Source organism: Orbicella faveolata, unplaced genomic scaffold (assembly GCF_042242905.1).
Source record: "Orbicella faveolata isolate gen_17 unplaced genomic scaffold, um_ofav_v1 contig_36, whole genome shotgun sequence".
Classification (NCBI taxonomy): domain Eukaryota; kingdom Metazoa; phylum Cnidaria; class Anthozoa; order Scleractinia; family Merulinidae; genus Orbicella; species Orbicella faveolata.
In genome coordinates, this window is record NW_028301565.1 from 7,289,059 (window position 1) to 7,307,652 (window position 18,594).

General features: G+C 36.1%; 2 protein-coding genes across 2 annotated transcripts; one reads left to right on the plus strand and one right to left on the minus strand.

The window, feature by feature from the left end:
* Positions 1 to 352: 352 nt before the first annotated feature.
* Positions 353 to 3,052, plus strand: LOC110064649 (small ribosomal subunit protein uS13). Its single transcript, XM_020771725.2, has 6 exons — positions 353 to 383; positions 1,064 to 1,162; positions 1,635 to 1,721; positions 1,946 to 2,047; positions 2,132 to 2,223; positions 2,929 to 3,052. Exons 1-6 carry the CDS (start codon positions 381 to 383, stop codon positions 3,005 to 3,007), a joined length of 462 nt encoding a protein of 153 aa, XP_020627384.2. The 5' UTR covers positions 353 to 380; the 3' UTR covers positions 3,008 to 3,052.
* Positions 3,053 to 3,516: 464 nt separating this feature from the next.
* LOC110064648 (uncharacterized) lies at positions 3,517 to 12,313 on the minus strand. Its single transcript, XM_020771724.2, has 15 exons — positions 11,640 to 12,313; positions 11,464 to 11,556; positions 11,260 to 11,369; positions 10,276 to 10,363; positions 9,804 to 9,865; positions 9,193 to 9,297; positions 8,404 to 8,554; positions 7,827 to 7,962; positions 7,524 to 7,623; positions 6,761 to 6,914; positions 6,126 to 6,276; positions 5,820 to 5,914; positions 5,533 to 5,640; positions 4,901 to 5,008; positions 3,517 to 3,731 (listed from the first exon to the last, which is right to left on the minus strand). Exons 1-15 carry the CDS (start codon positions 11,655 to 11,657, stop codon positions 3,612 to 3,614), a joined length of 1,599 nt encoding a protein of 532 aa, XP_020627383.2. The 5' UTR covers positions 11,658 to 12,313; the 3' UTR covers positions 3,517 to 3,611.
* Positions 12,314 to 18,594: the final 6,281 nt, after the last annotated feature.

Below are 18,594 nucleotides of genomic sequence, written 5' to 3' on the forward strand. Positions count from 1 at the left end.
GTGCGCTAAGAACTGTGGGTAAATGTACCAGTCGTCATCTTTTTTGCTACGGAGGATTGGTTCTTGATGATAGGCTACAGTATGAACAAAATTGTGCAATTCGGATGGTGTCCAGAACCCCTGGCTAGATCAGAACATATAACACACAGGAATACTACTTCTAACATGTTGCATGTAGCATGTTACTTTCCTGTTCCTTACGCCTGGCATATCCAAAACGGTTGCTCATTTGGATGATTCCGAATTATCTGAATAAACTATATTAAGGATACACGAATCACTTACCTTGCTGGTGTTCGCTGATCTTATATGGTTCGCGGGCTCAGTGGTGTATACAAATCCCATCATGCACTTTGAGAAGTTCTCTTTCGGCTGCCATCATGGTAAGGTACTTGTCTGGAAGAAGTGGTGATGAAAAAATATCCGTTTTCATCTTAGCTTCTTGATCGCTTTGAGACCCTTGTCATAGCACATGTTACTCTCTGAACATTAAAAAACTACTGTGAAAATTTATTTTGTAAATTTGCTCCGTGTGCGAAGTATGATGGCAGAAAATAAATGCAAGTTAGGGTTAGGTGCACGGACCAATGTTACAAGTGACGCTGGTCAAACTGCTTATGATCTAGCAATGTCCTCAGGTCTTGATTGTGTTACACAGAGGTTTACATCAAGTGTAAGGGATGAAATGTTGCAGAAGCTTACTAAACAGATAGTCGAAGCTATCTGTGAGACTTTGGCGAACGAAAGTTTTTCTTGAAAACCGTTGAGTGCAGTTTCCCAAGTCCTTTTTCATATGTTTCAATTATATATACTACCAAATACGCGTATTTTAGGGTCCTGTTAGGGGAACGATATAACTCTATTGCCAATATTCCACTGTGAAGAACGCCTTAGAATTTTGTACTGCGCAGTAACTGAGATCTCAAAGTGAATCTCGTTGCTGTATTAATTCCACGACTGCGTCTTTTTTGTTAAAATTTCGAGCTTCCTCACCAATTTCTTGTTTTTCTAGACGTGTTAGTATTTGTGTCAGTTCTCTCATGAGTTCATATCATTTTCACAGGCCCTTGTAATTCCTGAGAAGTTTCAACACATTTTGCGTGTACTGAACACCAACATCGATGGAAAACAAAAGATTATGTTTGCACTGACCTCTATTAAGGTTAGTAAGGAGAGCAAAGTAAATTTTGCGTCATGCCATGGACAAGTGTATAATGTATGGGTTGCATTGAGGTATAGAACGTTTCTTCAAGTTAATTCTGTGTCGAGCATACAAATTTGTAGTTGATCACTTGAAGTGAAGTATCTTATCTCCAAGCAGCCATGTGTTCTGTTGTATTCGATATTTATGACACCACTGTGTTATTTTGGTATATTTGTTGTCATGATTTGAAAATGTAAGTCACATCAATTTTATTTGACACTCATTACATCCTAAAATGTGTTGTCAAACTGGTATATATCTCATATACCAAAATATTAACTTGCTGGAAAATTTTTTTTTTGCAAGATTTAACATAAGCACAAATGTATTTTCAATCTGTCAGAAGACACTGTCATTTTGACATGGCTAAGATTGCTGTGATTGTTTCTTTCATGTCTACAGTAAGTGAATCAATTTATATTGTTTGTAGGGTGTGGGGCGAAGGTATGCAAACCTTGTGTGTAAGAAGGCTGATGTTGATATGAATAAACGTGCTGGAGAACTCACTGATGATGAGGTAATGTGATACTTCATACTTCTAAAATTGTATTTAAAATACACAGCTTACCATACAGTAGTTACCTATCAAAACAAACAGGTCAGTTTACTGTCTTGGATGTCATTCTCTTCATTGTCCATTTCTTCTCTTTTACTTTGTTTGATACAAGATGTTAAACTCATTTCTCATTGAACATTCCACAACAACCTATATTAACGCAATTTTTTTGTTTGTACTGGCAGGTGGAGCGAGTTATAACTATTATGCAAAACCCTCGTCAGTACAAAATCCCTGACTGGTTTCTCAACAGGCAGAAGGATATCAAGGATGGCAAGTACTCACAGGTATGGGAAATTGCCCTTGGACTTATTGTCAAGTGTGTTTGTTTTGAAAGACTTCTTGCCAACATCAGCATGCTTTGGTTTTAGATTCTTGCCAACAATCTTGAGAGCAAGCTACGTGAGGACCTTGAAAGGTTGAAGAAGATTCGTGCTCATCGTGGTCTTCGTCACTACTGGGGGTAAGCTTGTGTCTATTGTCAGTTGACTGGGTCTTGTTAATAAAAGGTAGTGCTTTGGTTAGTCATTAATCTGTTTGTTGAGCTATGACCAAACTGTGTCTGATAACTTACAAAAAAAACAACCCACAGTACAGTTCTTTTCCTTGTGCACAAACCTTTTGATGGAGAAACATGTTAGACCTCCTATAATGTTGGCAATATAAGTTTACAAGACTTGATTACCTGCACTTTTTAGAATCTATTTTACCATTCCCCAACACAAATAATGGTTATTCTTTTTTCCAGCATGATGATCCATTTGAGTGACTTAGTTTGTCGCAGACTTTTCACTTTTGCAGTTTTTTAGTTGGCTATTTGGTTATTGAATTAACTACAATAGCTAGCAGTATGGTTTGTTGATACTACTTAATAACAGGTTGTTGACTGTCTGGATAATTATTGTGGCCAGTCACTACATAACTAACCGGTGAAACAGTGAGAATGTGAATTAATGAAAAGTATTCAAGTGGCACCAGGCACATAGACTCAGTTTGGTTTTTAAACCGGTCAGAATTTTTTTCTGCTTTGTTTGTAAGCATGGTGCATGATCTTGTTTGATGAGACAGAGATCCTGTAAGAAGAATATTGATGCTCTTAGCTTTGGACTTGGAGTGTTAAGTCCTTTTTGTGACACAACTTAAAATATAAATATTCTTTTTCTTATAGCCTCCGTGTTCGTGGTCAGCACACCAAGACAACTGGTCGCAAGGGAAGAACTGTTGGTGTTGCCAAGAAGAAGAACTAAAGTGTAATCTTCTGTTAATTGTAATAAAGAACAGTATGATCACAAGTCTGTTTGGTGTTTTGTGGTTATTTCTTCACAAGCCTGACCCATCAGACAAGCATCTTTGAATCTTTGTCTGGTTAATTTATTCATCTGAGATCTGACCCAGAATATTCCATATTGTCTCTTGCATACCCATCTTCCAATGGAATGGGATTTGTGTATTTTTTATACACAATTAAACCTTTTAGGTATATTTTGGTGGCATTTCAGATGTGAGTTTGGTCAAGCCATGGTATATATCTTGGAGAGAAGTAGTCAAGCCAAAATAGCCATGGCCACTGGCAAGACCAGACGAACCTGATATGCTGCTGAAGGGTACCTAAATGGTATGATAAGGTATTAATCATACCCAAATTTGGCCATATCAGGTCATTAACCTGATACTGCAGGATTGTAGGATAGTGGTCACAGTTTCTGATTGGCTAATTTCATAGTTGGGTAAGGTAAAGGAAAAATGGAGATATAACTTATTTGAAAGTAATATTTATTAGGAGGTTGACAGGAATAAATTTAATTATAAAAATTAAAAGAGCTCTCCTAGATGACTTTCTGTTGATTTAAGTTACTTTGCCTTAGACTGAAATCTATCCAATGCAGATGATTTTTCAAGAGGTCTCCTTTCGTTCGTGTTGTTTGTTCTTGTCTCTTTTCTCTTGCGTTGCATTGTTTGTCTAATTTTTTCCTGCAAAAAGTATGAAAACGTTTTATAAGTAAAAAATTACTTCAGTATATACCAGAGGAATGAATAGTGCATTTCATGCATTCTGATTGGTTTAATCAGAGCTGATTAGAAAAGCACTATTCACCTGTGAGCAGCCATAGGGAAACAAAATGACTTCTTGTTTCGCTCCAGTGACCAAAGAGGAAGTTATTGTCCCCGAGTTATTCAGCTTTTGTGGTATATAATAAAACAGTTTTTCAGCTCAGTGTCAGTGAAAGTGGAGGACATTTGTGGCTCTGTAACAGCCCACCACCGTTCACCTCCACTTCGGTGAAATATTGTTATATTTCATAAATGAATTACAACTACTCATCAATACTATTACACCTGACACTTATCATGTGACTGAGAAAATTACTTCATTGTGATTGGCTGAGAAAAGACCAATTTATCATTGATTTCTAATTTGCACTGCAGTGTGAATTAATTGATGTGCGCTTGCATAACTTTCTCGGTCACATAGTAAATGCGTAATCATGTAAAAGCTCAAGCAATTGAGGATTTACACTACTCGTGATATTTTGAAAAATCTTTCAAATTACACTTGCAATGGGAGAATTTTCAAATATCACTCAGTGTAAATCCTCATAGTGTAAATTGCACTCGCATTCACATGATTACCTATACTAATATCAACCTAGTCATTTTCCTTGTAAACTCTTTCTTTTCTATTAAATCTTGATGAACCCCTAGATCATAGTGGTTGCCATTCTTCCAAATTAAAAGAGAGTAAGCAACATCTTCATCTCACTGCTAATGGAATGTGTTACTCAGTATTACTCCATATTTTGAAGTTCTTGAATTTACGATATTGACAAAACCTGGAAACAGGGTAAGGCAGATGTGAAACTATTGGGGGATTGAATTTTTAAAACAAGCAATTTTTGAGAAAGATTTTCTGTCAAGGACTGTTAAACTATTGCAACTCAGGGAATATTAATGCTCAGGCAAAGTGGATGTTAAACTGCAGAAGTGACCATTTCTCAGGTTCTCAACTGATGTGTGAAAGTTAAGAAGCAAAGCTCATCAGCTGGAAGGTTTGCAACAAAATGAGTTTTAAAACAGAGGTTAAAGAAACTGAAATGGTCTAAATTCCACCAAAAACCTAGTAGTGAGAGTTGTACACTCACCTTTTTCTCTTGTTGTTCATGACCCTTCTTTTTAAGGTGGTGTTTCTTTGAAGAGCTACGCCCTTTCATTTTGTATTTTGGTTCAAATTTCTCTTTAGAATTTGTTTGCTAGGGGATGGAAGAAGAAACAGGTCGCATCATTATCATTTACTTAAACCAAGTTTCCCTTGCTACTAGTGGAAAACTATTGATTCATATAAGCGAACATTGGCTACATTCAGCTATACACATCTTATTTCTCCTGTAAGAATTTTTTTCTATAATTTGCAACAACACTACAATGCTACAATAATACCCACTGTAAGTAATCACTCAGCATATCCATTCTCCCCCAGAAATAATACTCAAAGTTAAACTTTTACAGCCCCATTCCTGATGAACAAAAATAAATTATCCCCTTTGATTATATGACATCACAAGTGGAACTTATGTTGCTCGATTCTCGGAAGTAGTGAAAGTGAGTGACGAAGCAGCCACCAGAAAATTGTTAGTCTGTACTTAGGGACAGAGAGTGTTACATTATTGCAATTACTAGTATTGTGCACTCCATGAAGTATCTAGGTATTTGATACTATTGCACATAACCATGCTCAAGAAAATACTTGCCTCACTGGCTGAATGATTGGCCTTACCTCATCATCATCATCGTCATTCTGGCCCGCTTTTCTAGCACCTTTTTTTGATGGGTGATTCACATGTACAATATCCATTGGGTTTAGTGTTATTAGCTCTGGTTGAATCTGCAATAGTGATTTTAACAAAGTGAAACAATACTGATGTAAACTATGTACCTTGGTACAACAGGTCTGGCGTTATTTTGATATTCAGCTCTAGAGTTCATCTGTTCTAATGCAGATCTGATGTGCTAGAAACATTCATTCCATATGTTTAAATCTGTGTGATTTAATGCATTTTGTACCTTTTCTAATAAGGCTTTTACTTCAAACTCTTGTCTTTGCTTTTTGGTCTGGTAAGGATTAGCTTCCAGTGCATCAAAGTTAGGTTCACCGGCACCTGTAGAGATAATATGTTTGTAATGTTATAACTCATTGGCTTTCATGTCCACTGGTCTAAGTTAAAATACATGCATGTTGCTTGGTGTTGAATAGGGCTGAGCATTAACAAACCAGAGAGTGTACCATAACATATGGTAAACATGGAGGTTGGAAGGGGGCACACCAATCATATGTAGCACAATTTATGACAAATTAGTAGGTAGTATTACCAGGTATAAGTAGACTGCCAAATCCTTGTGAGTGACCCACACCCAGCACATCCTCAAATGGACAGAACTGCATTCCATGTACTGTACATGATGGAAACAGATGTGACATGTAGGGTGACTTTTGCTTCTGAGTGAAAGCATCTCGCCATATCTGTTTGCATCAACGACATTCAGATTATTAACATTCAAGTGTTAAAAGTAAATATAAATGATAAAACATTTCAGTCTTCTTGTTCAGGAAAACATGTACTACTAGACCACTATGCCCCCCTCAAAAGTAGTAAATTATTATTATCTTTTTGGTCTAGTCTGAAGAGATTTTATTCTTAATTATAAATTTTCAAGATATTCATTTGAGGCAGTTTGCTAAAAGAATAAAAACTTAACTCTATAAACTGATAAACTAGTGTCATCGAATTTCCAAGAAAATATTAGCCTCAGGATTGATTACATTTGAAGGCAAGCATAAATTCAGAAATTATGGCAATATTACTAATACCAGTCTCAACACTTATCCTTGGCTACTAGCTACTGATTGCATATAAATGCTGATTGAACTGTTCTCCTGTTTGAAGTTATCTGGGTCTTGTATCACCACCATGATTACAAATGATGCACACAGTTCAGTATCGCACCTGGACATGTGGTCCATGGCCCACAGCAAGCAGTCCTCGCTGACTGATGGCAAGACAGCTTGCTGGTGTTGGAGTATAATACGCTTGAAGTTGCTTGTAGGTTCTTACATCCCAAATCTTCATTTGTCCATCTAGGCCTGATGTTGCCATGTAACTATAATATTCATTAAAAAGGAAAGTCAATAAAAAATTTACAATCATATGTTAAAAACACTTTCAAGTTTAACAGATATCAGTCAAAATGAATGCAAACATAGCGTAAAATTTTACTGTGTTGTAATTTTACCCTTGATGCAATTTGTTTTCCTTTTTTTGTGGTGTATGGTAGTAATGTATATGAAACAAAGTAAAATGCTACATGTGAATTGTACCATAGGTAATGCTAAACCACAACACAGTTACTAAATTTAAAAGATTTTAAGCACCATTAAATTTAGTTTTCCACAAATTATGCTGTACACCACATCATCAATGATGTACAATACTGTATTTTTGCAGTTTTCTTGCTGCATGTAATTTTAATTACTCTAATTAGTTCTTGATATCATGTGTAGTTACATATTTCACATACAATCTTTCCAAAGCTGCATTGGTCATAGACAAGTAACATAAAAGTAAACAATTAAAAAAATCAATTGGCTGATATCAAATACATTCATAGCCTAGCCAACAAGACTCTTTTACAACTAATTTTTTTTTCAGTGAGAGTCACGCTAAATAAGAAAGTATTTCCCCATTGAATCTATGATAAAATCACACTTACTGTCCTTTGTTGTCAATTGCAATTGCCTGCACAGGTCCTCTGTGGCACAACATCTTCACAAGTGGGTCTTTCATGTTAGGAGCCCAAAGTGTTACTGTACCTAAAAGATCACAACAATATCTAATAACTATTTATAAAAATAAATAAATAAATAAATAAATATATATATATAAACACTCCAGTCCTGTCACTGCCACTAAACAGTACAGTCTGTCTTTTAATTGATTAAGCACACTTTATATAACAATTGCTGACTGAGAAAAATTTCTTTCAACTCTGTATTAAATTATAAAATGTCTTTACCATTATAGTGTCCCAGGTGAATAACAGCATTATAAGGATTTTGAGTCATACAGTCACACTTCCCAAGCTTTGTAAACAATTCAGCCACTGGTTTGCCTGTTGATGTATCTTGATACTTGAGAATGCCATAATCCCCCTGTGAAGAGAATATCTTACATAGTTTATTAAAGGGTTAAAGTATAAGAGTTGGAAAACCTCTCTCCTAACACATGGTTACTATTACTTTTCAGTCCAAAATTTTCACAGTTATATTCACATAATTAAACAATCGCACCATACTCAATGGAGAGAAGCAGAGGTTGCTACCAGAGATAGGGTAACTGAAAGATGAAAGAATCAATGCCCTGGCCCATTCTCCGAGAACGGAGAAGGAAATGATGATGAGATGATGATGGTAATGATGACAATGATGATGACCACAATGATTATGACGACGAATAGTGAAGAAAAGATTGCAAACCTCAATGTAGTGCTAGCGTAATTTAATGTCAACACGCAGTGTATTAAATAGAGACATGTACCAAGGGCAGACAAGGCTCTAAATCAGATGAGAGACTAGCTTAAAACAGGCACTTACCACTGAAGCGAGAAGGAAATGGTAAGGTAAAAACTCTAATCTGTTCACTTGTCTGTGGTTTTTAAGGCAGTGAAGTTCAATGCCATTGTTGTCATAAATGAAGACACATTTCTTTTGGGCAACTGCAAACATGGTCTCAATATGTAACCATCTGTGAAAAGAAATTAATAAATTATGACAAATTTTATTGACTTACAAAATTGCACTGGCGCCATCGATAAAAGAAAATTAATAGCGATAATTTTTGAAATTAAATAATTATTGAGACAAAACAATTTTAAAAACTGGAAGTTAAGAGATTCCCGACTAGTCTTTTTCTTCTTATGGATGATCTTCATTAACTTAGGGATTTATTTCATCATTTTACATTTTGACAACATGTAGGGGCTGCTTGTGAGTATTGTACCCTAGGCTTATAGGAAGATGTAGTTGTAGCAACTGGTGAGTGGCTGGGATCAATCTCTATATTTCAAGTGATGTGCTAATGGAAACTGTCCAAAACTAGAGGTTTGACAGTGCATTTTTTTAACTCGGCCCTTTTTCACACAAATCCAGAAACTGTTGCTATTAATAACATGTTTGAACTGGCCAAGGTTTTACTGAAGAAGGAAACACTGAGGTGTACATGTATACTCACTTATTGAGAAGGAATTCCTTTTGATAATAACTAATTTATCATGTTTTCCACAACCATGAGGCTTGGACATCACTATTGAGACTAGTGTCAGTGACACACCTAAACTACACAAATATCTAAGATATTTGTTACGAGAAACATGTAACCTGTACCTAACATCTCTGACTGTCTCCAGTACATGAACTTCACAGCCCAGTTTCTTATTTTGCCAGTCCATTGTGGCCAGATGGCCCTTCTTCCCACCAATAAGAAGAAATCTGTCCAAAGAAATGTGCTTCATCATATAAAGAATCAAATATTACATTCATCCAGTTACAAGTTTAGCTAGTAGTATTGATCTTCTGAGCTGGAGTGGTGTTCATTTGGGTGTGAGAAAACCAGAACCAAGGAAAGTAATTTGCTCTGGCCAACCACAAAGGAGACAGAGAATCTAGAAAACCAATCAAAACTTGCAGCACAGAGATGTAGCCGTCAAGAAGTGCCGGAAAATGTGTGCAGACAAGTCATGCTTGCTTCTGGTTTTGTATCTCACTGGATGCGTAAGTGGTGCAATTTTTTGAACCAGTCACTAAGCATAGTAATGTAAAACCAAATCAAATAATGATGGAGAGAATGATAGCAAAGTCTTCTCTTGGAATAAAGTGTCCCACACCCCCCAAAACTTAGATCACAATTTCTGAAGCAGAAATGACTAGTTGCACTGCTACTACTCAAGTTTAAGAAATTACTCAGTAACCATTTTAGTTATATAAGGTTGGCTTACCTTCCATTACGTGTGTAATTTATACGATAGGGTCCAAACTTGTCAAGCTTTAGCTCAAAATACTGAAAGTAAGAAAATTAGAACAACTTTTTAGTCATACAATATGATAGTACTTAATAACAGTTAACAGTTTATTAGTGTATCATTTGTGTTAAGTTTCCAATGTTACTTTTTGAGCACATTATAACAGAAAATGTTCAGTACCCAAGAGCCAATCAGGTTTAAGCAAAGCTTAAATCTTGCCAATAAATTACATTATTGACCTGTAATTTAACTTCCATAACAGTGAGTCATGTAGATAGTAGAACATGACAAATATAATAATATTATATTTCTCCTACTTAACAATATGTACCCAAACAAATCCTGTAGCCCTTCCTGTACAGTTGCATTTTTCCTTCAGAATCTTCCCACCCCTCCCAACCCCTTATCATTTCCCTATTCTAGGTTATAACATACACAACAAAATAACCTTTCTAGCACTTGTAACATCAACAACTTCTGCAATATTCGTTTGCTTGAATTTAAAGGTTTTCTCTAGACCTTCAGCTTCTAAATACCTGCCAAATAAAACACAAACATTGCCAAATAATAATTATGTTTAACTCATGAAGGGCATATAGTCATATATCAAGTGCAGTATAAAGCAAAGTTATAAGTCCCAAAATTAAAATATCTCTTAATTTCCTCCTTCTTTAACTCTCCTCAACCCCCCGATAATAAGGACACAAATATCAGATGCAAAAATAAACCTGTGCTACAAAGCCCCCTGAATAATCTAGAAACATATTTTAGATAAAGGAATAAAGGAGTGAAATAATTCCTTAAGATCATAACAACCATTGTTTTACATCTTATTTGGTATGACATGCTCAGAGATGTTCTTTTGAGGAACAATATGGAGTAAGTGTTGCTTCAGTCATTATCTATAGAGTTTTACTACAAGGTATTCAAACTCAGAAGGTATGTGAACCTGTAAGATTTCAGGTGCAAAATCCATTAAAAACAACACAGGTTAACCATTTTTAAAATACAAAATTCCTCTCAATAATGAACCCCTCAGAAAATGACCCTGGACTAAAATGCCTTCTGTGCTAAAAATAGAGAGCTTAGGTCTTATTACTAGAATATTATGGTAGTTTTGTCACCAGTCTGCTTCAAAATATATGGAAACTGTTACGGGGAATTAGCATTTAACCACTTATAATTAAGGCTTAATTGATTGCTAGAACAGATTTCACTTCAGCTGTACTTTGTCTTTCTAACAAATGAGCTTAAATATTAAAGGAAACCATTTGGCAGTGAGCTTTAGTTCACTGATTTCCGAGTCGTGGCTCCTTTCAATTCCACGCAAAGTAAATGAAAACAAGTTCATTTGCATTCTTCCCTGACTCTATAAAGTTTATTTCAGCGGTATAGAAGTTAGAAAATATCTTGTACTCTGATAATTCTTTACCCTGGTTCCTCGGTCAGAAGTAGCTCAGATTTAGCGGCCTGTACCGCAGCTTGTTGATACTGTGACTCGTACGACCTGAGTTTCCCTCGCAGTTTCTTGTCTCTTAAATTCTGATGGACGAGAAATCGATTAAAACATGAGGGGCAACGGCACGTAAGCTAAACAACAACAATTCCCGTGGAATTTTAGGAAGCATGAGCTTACCTTAAACCTATTTTGTCTACCTCGATGATATTTCTGTAGCACAGTTTTGTCCACTGATTCTTCATCCCTACCTTTCTTTAGAACTGTTATTTCCTGTTTGAAAGATTTCACTAAATGATGAAACTTTTCTATACAGAAGAAACAAGGTTTTGGAAAAACAACTGCACATGTATTACCTTCGCTTCAGCCGCCATCTTGATTTCACTCTATGCACCGCTGACCTTTATTTCTGGCGCAAAAGATACAAGGGATGCTGGGAATAGCTTGGAAAGGTACTACGCGCAGGGGCGGGGGAGAACACTCTGCGACGCCTGGCACTTTTTGTGTATCTGAATCATCCAACAAAAAATGACGTCACATCCGGTAAAAAAGAGCGCTGAGCGGCAAAATCAAATTTGAACATGGCATAATCGTTCTCTCAGTAAGTAAAATGGTAATATTCTGCAATCGGCCGGATATTTTTAACGTTTTATTTGGCCACGATAAACAAAATTTTGTCTTCTTCCTCGTCATATCAGTTTGTTTGAAGGACAGGGTAATTATTTATTTAAAAACAGCTGTTTTGAAGGCGTGTTTTTTACGAAATGTCGCCATTTCTTCCTCGCTGAATTCCACAGGAGTAATCGTTTGTGTGGAAATAATGAATTCTAGGTAAGTTGCACTCAATTCAAATATCCTATTCTCTTAGGTAGGCATCACACTAAGAAAAATGCACAATGACAGGTTTCTAGAGATGGGGGAACCTTATTAACAGAAGCGCCTTTTTTAAAATTTACTGTTGCCAAACACTCGAGAGTGCTTGAGTGCTGTTAATCGTATCACTACAAGAATAGACCCACACACATAACGCGCTTTGCAGAACTTTCTTGCCGATGGACACTAACACAAACTCGTGTGTTTGCTCATGACTCAAACTGATGCCATAAAATATGTTACGATTGGTTAAGAACCTTAAACAAGATATGTTTTCCCTAAGCAATCCCTTAATTGATAAACGCTTCGTTACAGGCAGGCCGTGAACCCCTTAAAAAAAAGCAAGAGGATTAGTTTTAACGGCGATTAAGTAATTTGGACATGTCGTGGTTTTTTCTCATTTATAATCAAATTTATTTTTCCGTTTCAACAGTGTTAGACGTCAGTAGCGCTAAGTTCCAATACTCCCCCCCCCCCCCCCCCACTGAGGTCAAGCATGCACCTTTAATTTCTTCAAACCCTCTCATTTGCCCTGTTTGCAGACCAAGTTCCTCATCTATTAATCCCTGTCATATTGGCAACCCATTTTGAAAGGTTACTAAAAAATTGTGCATTATATTTCAGTGTGCTTTCTATTTGTAATCTTACATCAAGATATTTCAATCCCTAAGGAAATGAGAGAACACTAGCAATACTGACAATTTTCAGTAATTCATCACTTTCAATATGCCATCTAAACAAATTGTTCGTAAACAGTAGTGAAATTTCATGCCCCTACACCTAGCCATAAAAGGAAGTCTGGGAACAGGCAATAGCAACAGTGACACTGCCACGCTGGTGAATTTTACAAGCTAATGAACTCATTTCTAACAATGATGGGTGATGATGAAGCATGGTGCAGTGAAACTGAAGAATCAGACTGTGAGTGACAGTGATAGAGTCAGTGTCGTGAGAGTGATGCTAGTGTCTGTGAACTTGGACCAGGTCAGCAAAGAAATGGTTTTGTACTAGAAATTGACGGAGAGCAACAAGTTTGTGCTAAAAAACTGAAGAAGCTGGCTCAGACCAGTCTTAAAGCCAGCATCTACTTACAGTACTTGTCAAGAGTTCCTGACTTGTGTATGTGGGAAGGCTCTCTGTAATGACCTATATGGGGAGGCTCAGCTCACGATGAGTACCTTTTTCAGGCTTCAGGTATAAAATTAATGATAGGGATTTCACAAGTTGAGGTGTATGAAAGGGTAGGAAAATCTGTCATTTAGGGATTCCATTCTTCTGGTTCTAAAATGTTGTTAAAAAGCTCTCATTTACTCTCCTCAGCCAGAATGAAGAGATTCTGTAATATTATTTATTAACTTCTTTCCAAGGGAATAGAAAAGGGATGCAGTATTCTTAAATAGGTTTGTTAAAGGGGTACATTTACCCTTTTGCAATGTAAGGTCGACAAAAAAGGTGCCATTTCTATCAAAATGGTACAAATGTATACAAAAGGGTAAGGGGTAATGGACCTTGAGATAAGGCCTTTCCATTTAAAACTTTGTAGAATACCCCTCCCCCCCCCCCCCCAGCTTGTGAAACAAAGATGTTCAAATTATTGTTTTGTGAAAAAAGGCAATTATTAAAAAACAAAACAGTGCCAAGAGATTAAGTGATTGTCAATGCAAGTTTCCATTTGTATTTTGAATTAAAATGGGTATAACATGATCCTCAAGTATACTATGCAGCTTCACAGAGAGGCCCAAACTGATAATGAAAACATGTGTTTTAACACTTAAAATTCTAGTTTTGCCTCTTCCCTCGTACCTTGTGACCTTTGTAGGGAAATTCTGAAAAGGTCCCCACCCCCACCCCAAAAAATTCAAATTTTATATACAAATCACTTTTTTATCTTGAAAATGGTCTCAGAGACAACAAAACATTTTTATGGCTAGCTAAACTACTTATTAGGAAAATAAAAATGTTCAAGGAAAAAATGAACAGGAAGAAATAACAACAAATTAACTATTTTTTTTCAGAAGAGCTACTACTTGTATATTTTTTTAACTTACATGTAGGTCAACATAATTTGTTTTCACAATTTACCACAAAAGAAAACACCACAGAAAGGAGAACTATAGTTGTGGCATCTGAGCTACATTTTTAAATGGAAACATTTCCCATAAAAAATTTCCAAATTATATTCTTACCAGTACAACAACATACCAACTATATTTTGCAGAGAATTATACTTAATTAATAAAATTGATGTAGTAAAATTTTCTGTTTAATTTTTGTACACCTGATCTAACAGAGTGCAACCTTTGGTTTCACTGGTTCACTTTACTGTTAAGGAATAATTAAATAAATCACACCAGAGTGGCTTTGTATCTTTATTATAATTCTCATTATCTGTAGAGAAATCACACTTGTACACTGGTCCACTGATCAATACTCTTATGTGTATGTTACACATGGGAAAGCAGGTTGCATCATCTAAATCATAACAATGTATGCCTGTGTGGGGTGTATATACCAGGAGGTAACCACCTAAGAAAAGACAAACATAAATTATGTCATTGTTTCAATGACTCACCCTAAGTGGGTATTATGCTCATTGCCACCTTAATAAACAAGATATATTAAAGTATAATTTTTACCTCCACTTTAAACTTTTCAAACCTACAGTTTGTTTTCACTTTCAGAGAGGTTCTTAAATTCACAAGCACACCACCCACCCCCCCTCAGCCCCGATTCCTACTCTCCCATAGCCAGGATCCCATTTTAATCCTCCAATAAATCAGTAATTTTTTTTCTAATTTTGGTCTGACTTAGATTCATCTCCACTCAGCCATGAAAGCAATGGTGGTAGATTTCTGTATATTTGTTGGTCTAGTTCACTATTGTTCTCAGATTCCCACCTCCCTTTTGACAGAATTAAATTCCGTTAAAAAATAAACTACAGTAGTTTAATCAAATTAATGCAGAGGCAAACATTGAACCAGAAACTTACTATAATTTTGGTATGAACGATACCAAAGTATAACTTACATAATTAATATCACATCTTTTCTATTGTAATTTAAGACAGTGCAACTACTAATAGATTGACCCCAAAAACCTAAAAACATGACTTTAGAAACACAGGTAAGTGAGAATATTGCCAGTTTTGCTTTTGCTACCAACCACTCTGCTTTTAAAAAAAATACATGGAATATAATGACAAAGCAATAACAAAACCAACCAACCAACCTCTGGCAATTCAATAAACACACCAAATTCCCCTCCAAAATTCTCTTCAACACCTTACAGTACATGTAAATGTCAGCAGCATAAATTCAACTCAATGATTTGGCATGCTACTATCATCAAATGTTTACCCCTTGATTCAGAATTTTTAGGAGTATCAAATAGAATTCCGCTATAGATTACAAATGCTGTTTACCTTAACAAATATTTGCATTAATTCTGGAGATATTTAAGTTTAAAATGTGTAAAATATATGCAAATGAGAGGACTGGTGATGTCATACACCAAACCCAATATTACATCAAGTGCAGACCATATATACAGCAGAGATCATTGAAACTTGGTAGCCTTATAGTTCTACAGGCAACACACTAATATGGCTATAAAAATATGTTCCCAATTGGCAACTCAATCTTTTCCAGTCCCCTCTAACCCAATTTCAATAATGCAGTGATTTTCAGCTTGAAAAACATTAATCAAGGCCATGAGGTGGCCAGAAAAGCCTAGAATATCAGGGAAGGTCTGAAATGCAGTCTGTTGCCATGGTAACAAAACTGTTAAGCTCATATTATGTAGCACATCTGCAAATTGCATCGTAATAGCACCGTCCCCATTGGAGCCCATGGTTCAGTAGTTTACTTGGACAATAAATTTCATAACTTTCCTGGGGGACTGGATGATCTAACTGGTATGTGGGAGACTCCCAGAATATTTGCAAGAATGTATGACTATCTCTTCACAGGTATTCATTAATAAATAAATAAATAAACAAATAGATAAATAAATAAATAAATAAATAGACACTAACACTACTAACATGATTGAGTTTGGAAAATATATAATTATATTTTTAGTCTATGATATTTTGAAAAATTCCCCTCTCCCATCTAACATGCTGATCTTCTTTAATTTGGTACTTGAAATTGATAACAAGGATGCTACACCTTGGCAACTCGTTGGCCAGGATATGTTGCACAGTCTTCACATCAGATAATGGGTCTGTACATATTATTTATGTATTTATTAAACAGAGATCTCCCCATCCCATCCCTACGGAAATTCCAATTTTTATTAATACTTTTCTTTAAAAAGTTTGGCTTTTGAGACCCTCCCTATCCCTGGAACAAACTTTAAGATAAAATGTTGAAGTATAAGTCAGTGGGGCATATATACATTGATCAACTTATAAAGACATGATTGATCATTGCAATGTACTATACACAACTTAAGCAAAGGTGAAATTATAACCTGAAAAAAAAATTAGGTGTGAACTGGATTCTAACCCATGACCTCTGTGATACCAGTGCGATAACTTAATTAATTAAAGTTCTATGCTACAACATACCAAACTGCTAATTCACGATGAAGTGACACAGCTAAAGGAGAGTTGTCAAGAAATCAACTTTTTTGTGAATTCTAAGATCAATATGAGTCTTCTAAATTTAAGATTATTATACCTAACAAAAGACATACAGTAGGGCACTGCACTGTGTGCTCTCTCTACACACTCTTCCAGGCAGGATAGTAATACATGTACATGTACTTTTTCTTTTGTTTGGAATATACTGTTACTACATGGTCATACAAGAGGTACTAGTTGCTGCTGAGTAGTCTTAAAATAAGTGAACTAAGTGTGACAAAATATAATGTATATTAAATCTGCACCAGTTCAGTGCAATTTAATACCAAATTTTAATCAGCCGCAAAAAAAAAAATTGTTAGCATCTGATATTACATGTACTTTGTGAAGGCTTCTGGAGGGGTTATACTTTTATAAAGTACCTGGCAGCAAGTACTATTTTGATTTACTAAAGCAAGACTGTAGTAACTGCTGAGAAAATGTGTTTTGTACATCCCAGAAAAATTGGGTGGGGGTCAGTGCAGCCCTCTTCACAAAAGTTAAACTCTTAACCTATTTATGACCAAAATCTGTGATTTTCTCTACCCCATTTATGACTGTTGCAACTGCTACTGTTGCTCTAAACATAAGTTTTGAAGGACTTTTGTTGATGGTCTTATCAATAATGATGAAAATTGAGGTAACTTATTCTAAAAAACATAACAAATTAAAGACTAGAGGGCAAAAGCCTTACCCTAGAGTATTTATGACCAAAACGACTGAATAACCATACCCTTTGGGGCTGCACAGCTGCATATAGCACATAGAGGAGAGTTCCCCCCCCCCCCCTACCGCTGGAGCAGGAATCAAAATATTATTGCCTTGATGACATAATAAAGATAAAATCTCAAAATAATCAAGAGTTACATATATGCATGGGACTCCACCAACAAAATGATGCCTGTTGCTTGCTGTGAATTGTATATAAATTACTCCTACAATGTGCCAGAATTCTGTTAATCTGGTCACCAACAGGTCACAAAAATCTGACTGTATAATTAATAAATAAGAAAATGACCGACTGAGCTTTTGTTTGAGCCAGAATAGAGTGGCCATAATAACTAGGTGGCTGTGTTAACGGGGGTGGCTGTATGGTGAGGTACATTCCACAGTAGTGATAAAGATGACACTCTCAAACACCAGTACCCATAAAGAGTTTGGACAGTATATTTCGCATAATCAGTTGGAAGAGGAAGAGGGAAAATGGAAATAAAATAGAATGGCTCTTGTGTACCAGAGACAACCCTTTCCCCGAGTTACCCTGGCGGAGCTAACTTTTCACTTATTTCTTTGCAAAATTCAACCAACCGTTTACACGAGGATGACGAACCAGACTTGGGGGTGAGACAATTCAGGTGGGCAAGTTGACTCGCCTTGGCAGCTAAAGTAACCAACAACTTTTCTTTGAGTATACATAAACACTTTGGCTCGCCTAACTGGAACAACTCTCGGCATGGCGAGTGTCACGTAATGCCTAGATTTAAGATTTGAAGCAGCAATTTGTATCAAAGAAGAGAAAATTAACTCAGCAAAACCCACTGTGATCAAATGAGTGATGGAAACTTAAACAAAAAGGGATAGTTGCACATTTGATTATTCAATAAGAGTTACGAATAATCATGCAAGGTCAACTTTTACTCGGCCTACAGGGGCTACATTTTCTCATACAAACACTTGATAAAGTTCCCTCAGGGGGAGGGTTATCCCGGGTACCCGAGACCATACAAATGGGACCTGTGTTGCCTCAAAGAACACCCCCACAATTTTCAAAGGGGAAGGTCCATAAACAGGACCTTAACTTTGGGCAGCTTCAA

Bases quoted from the DNA above. Each gene is read 5' to 3' on its own strand.
- LOC110064649 (XM_020771725.2), top strand. The intron at 1,163-1,634 runs GTTAGTAAGGAG...TATTGTTTGTAG, and splicing joins TTGCACTGACCTCTATTAAG to GGTGTGGGGCGAAGGTATGC. The intron at 2,224-2,928 runs GTAAGCTTGTGT...TTTTTCTTATAG, and splicing joins GGTCTTCGTCACTACTGGGG to CCTCCGTGTTCGTGGTCAGC.
- LOC110064648 (XM_020771724.2), bottom strand. The intron at 9,866-10,275 runs GTTATTTTGTTG...TCTTACTTTCAG, and splicing joins ATGTTACAAGTGCTAGAAAG to TATTTTGAGCTAAAGCTTGA. The intron at 9,298-9,803 runs GTAAGCCAACCT...TTCTTTGGACAG, and splicing joins AATTACACACGTAATGGAAG to ATTTCTTCTTATTGGTGGGA.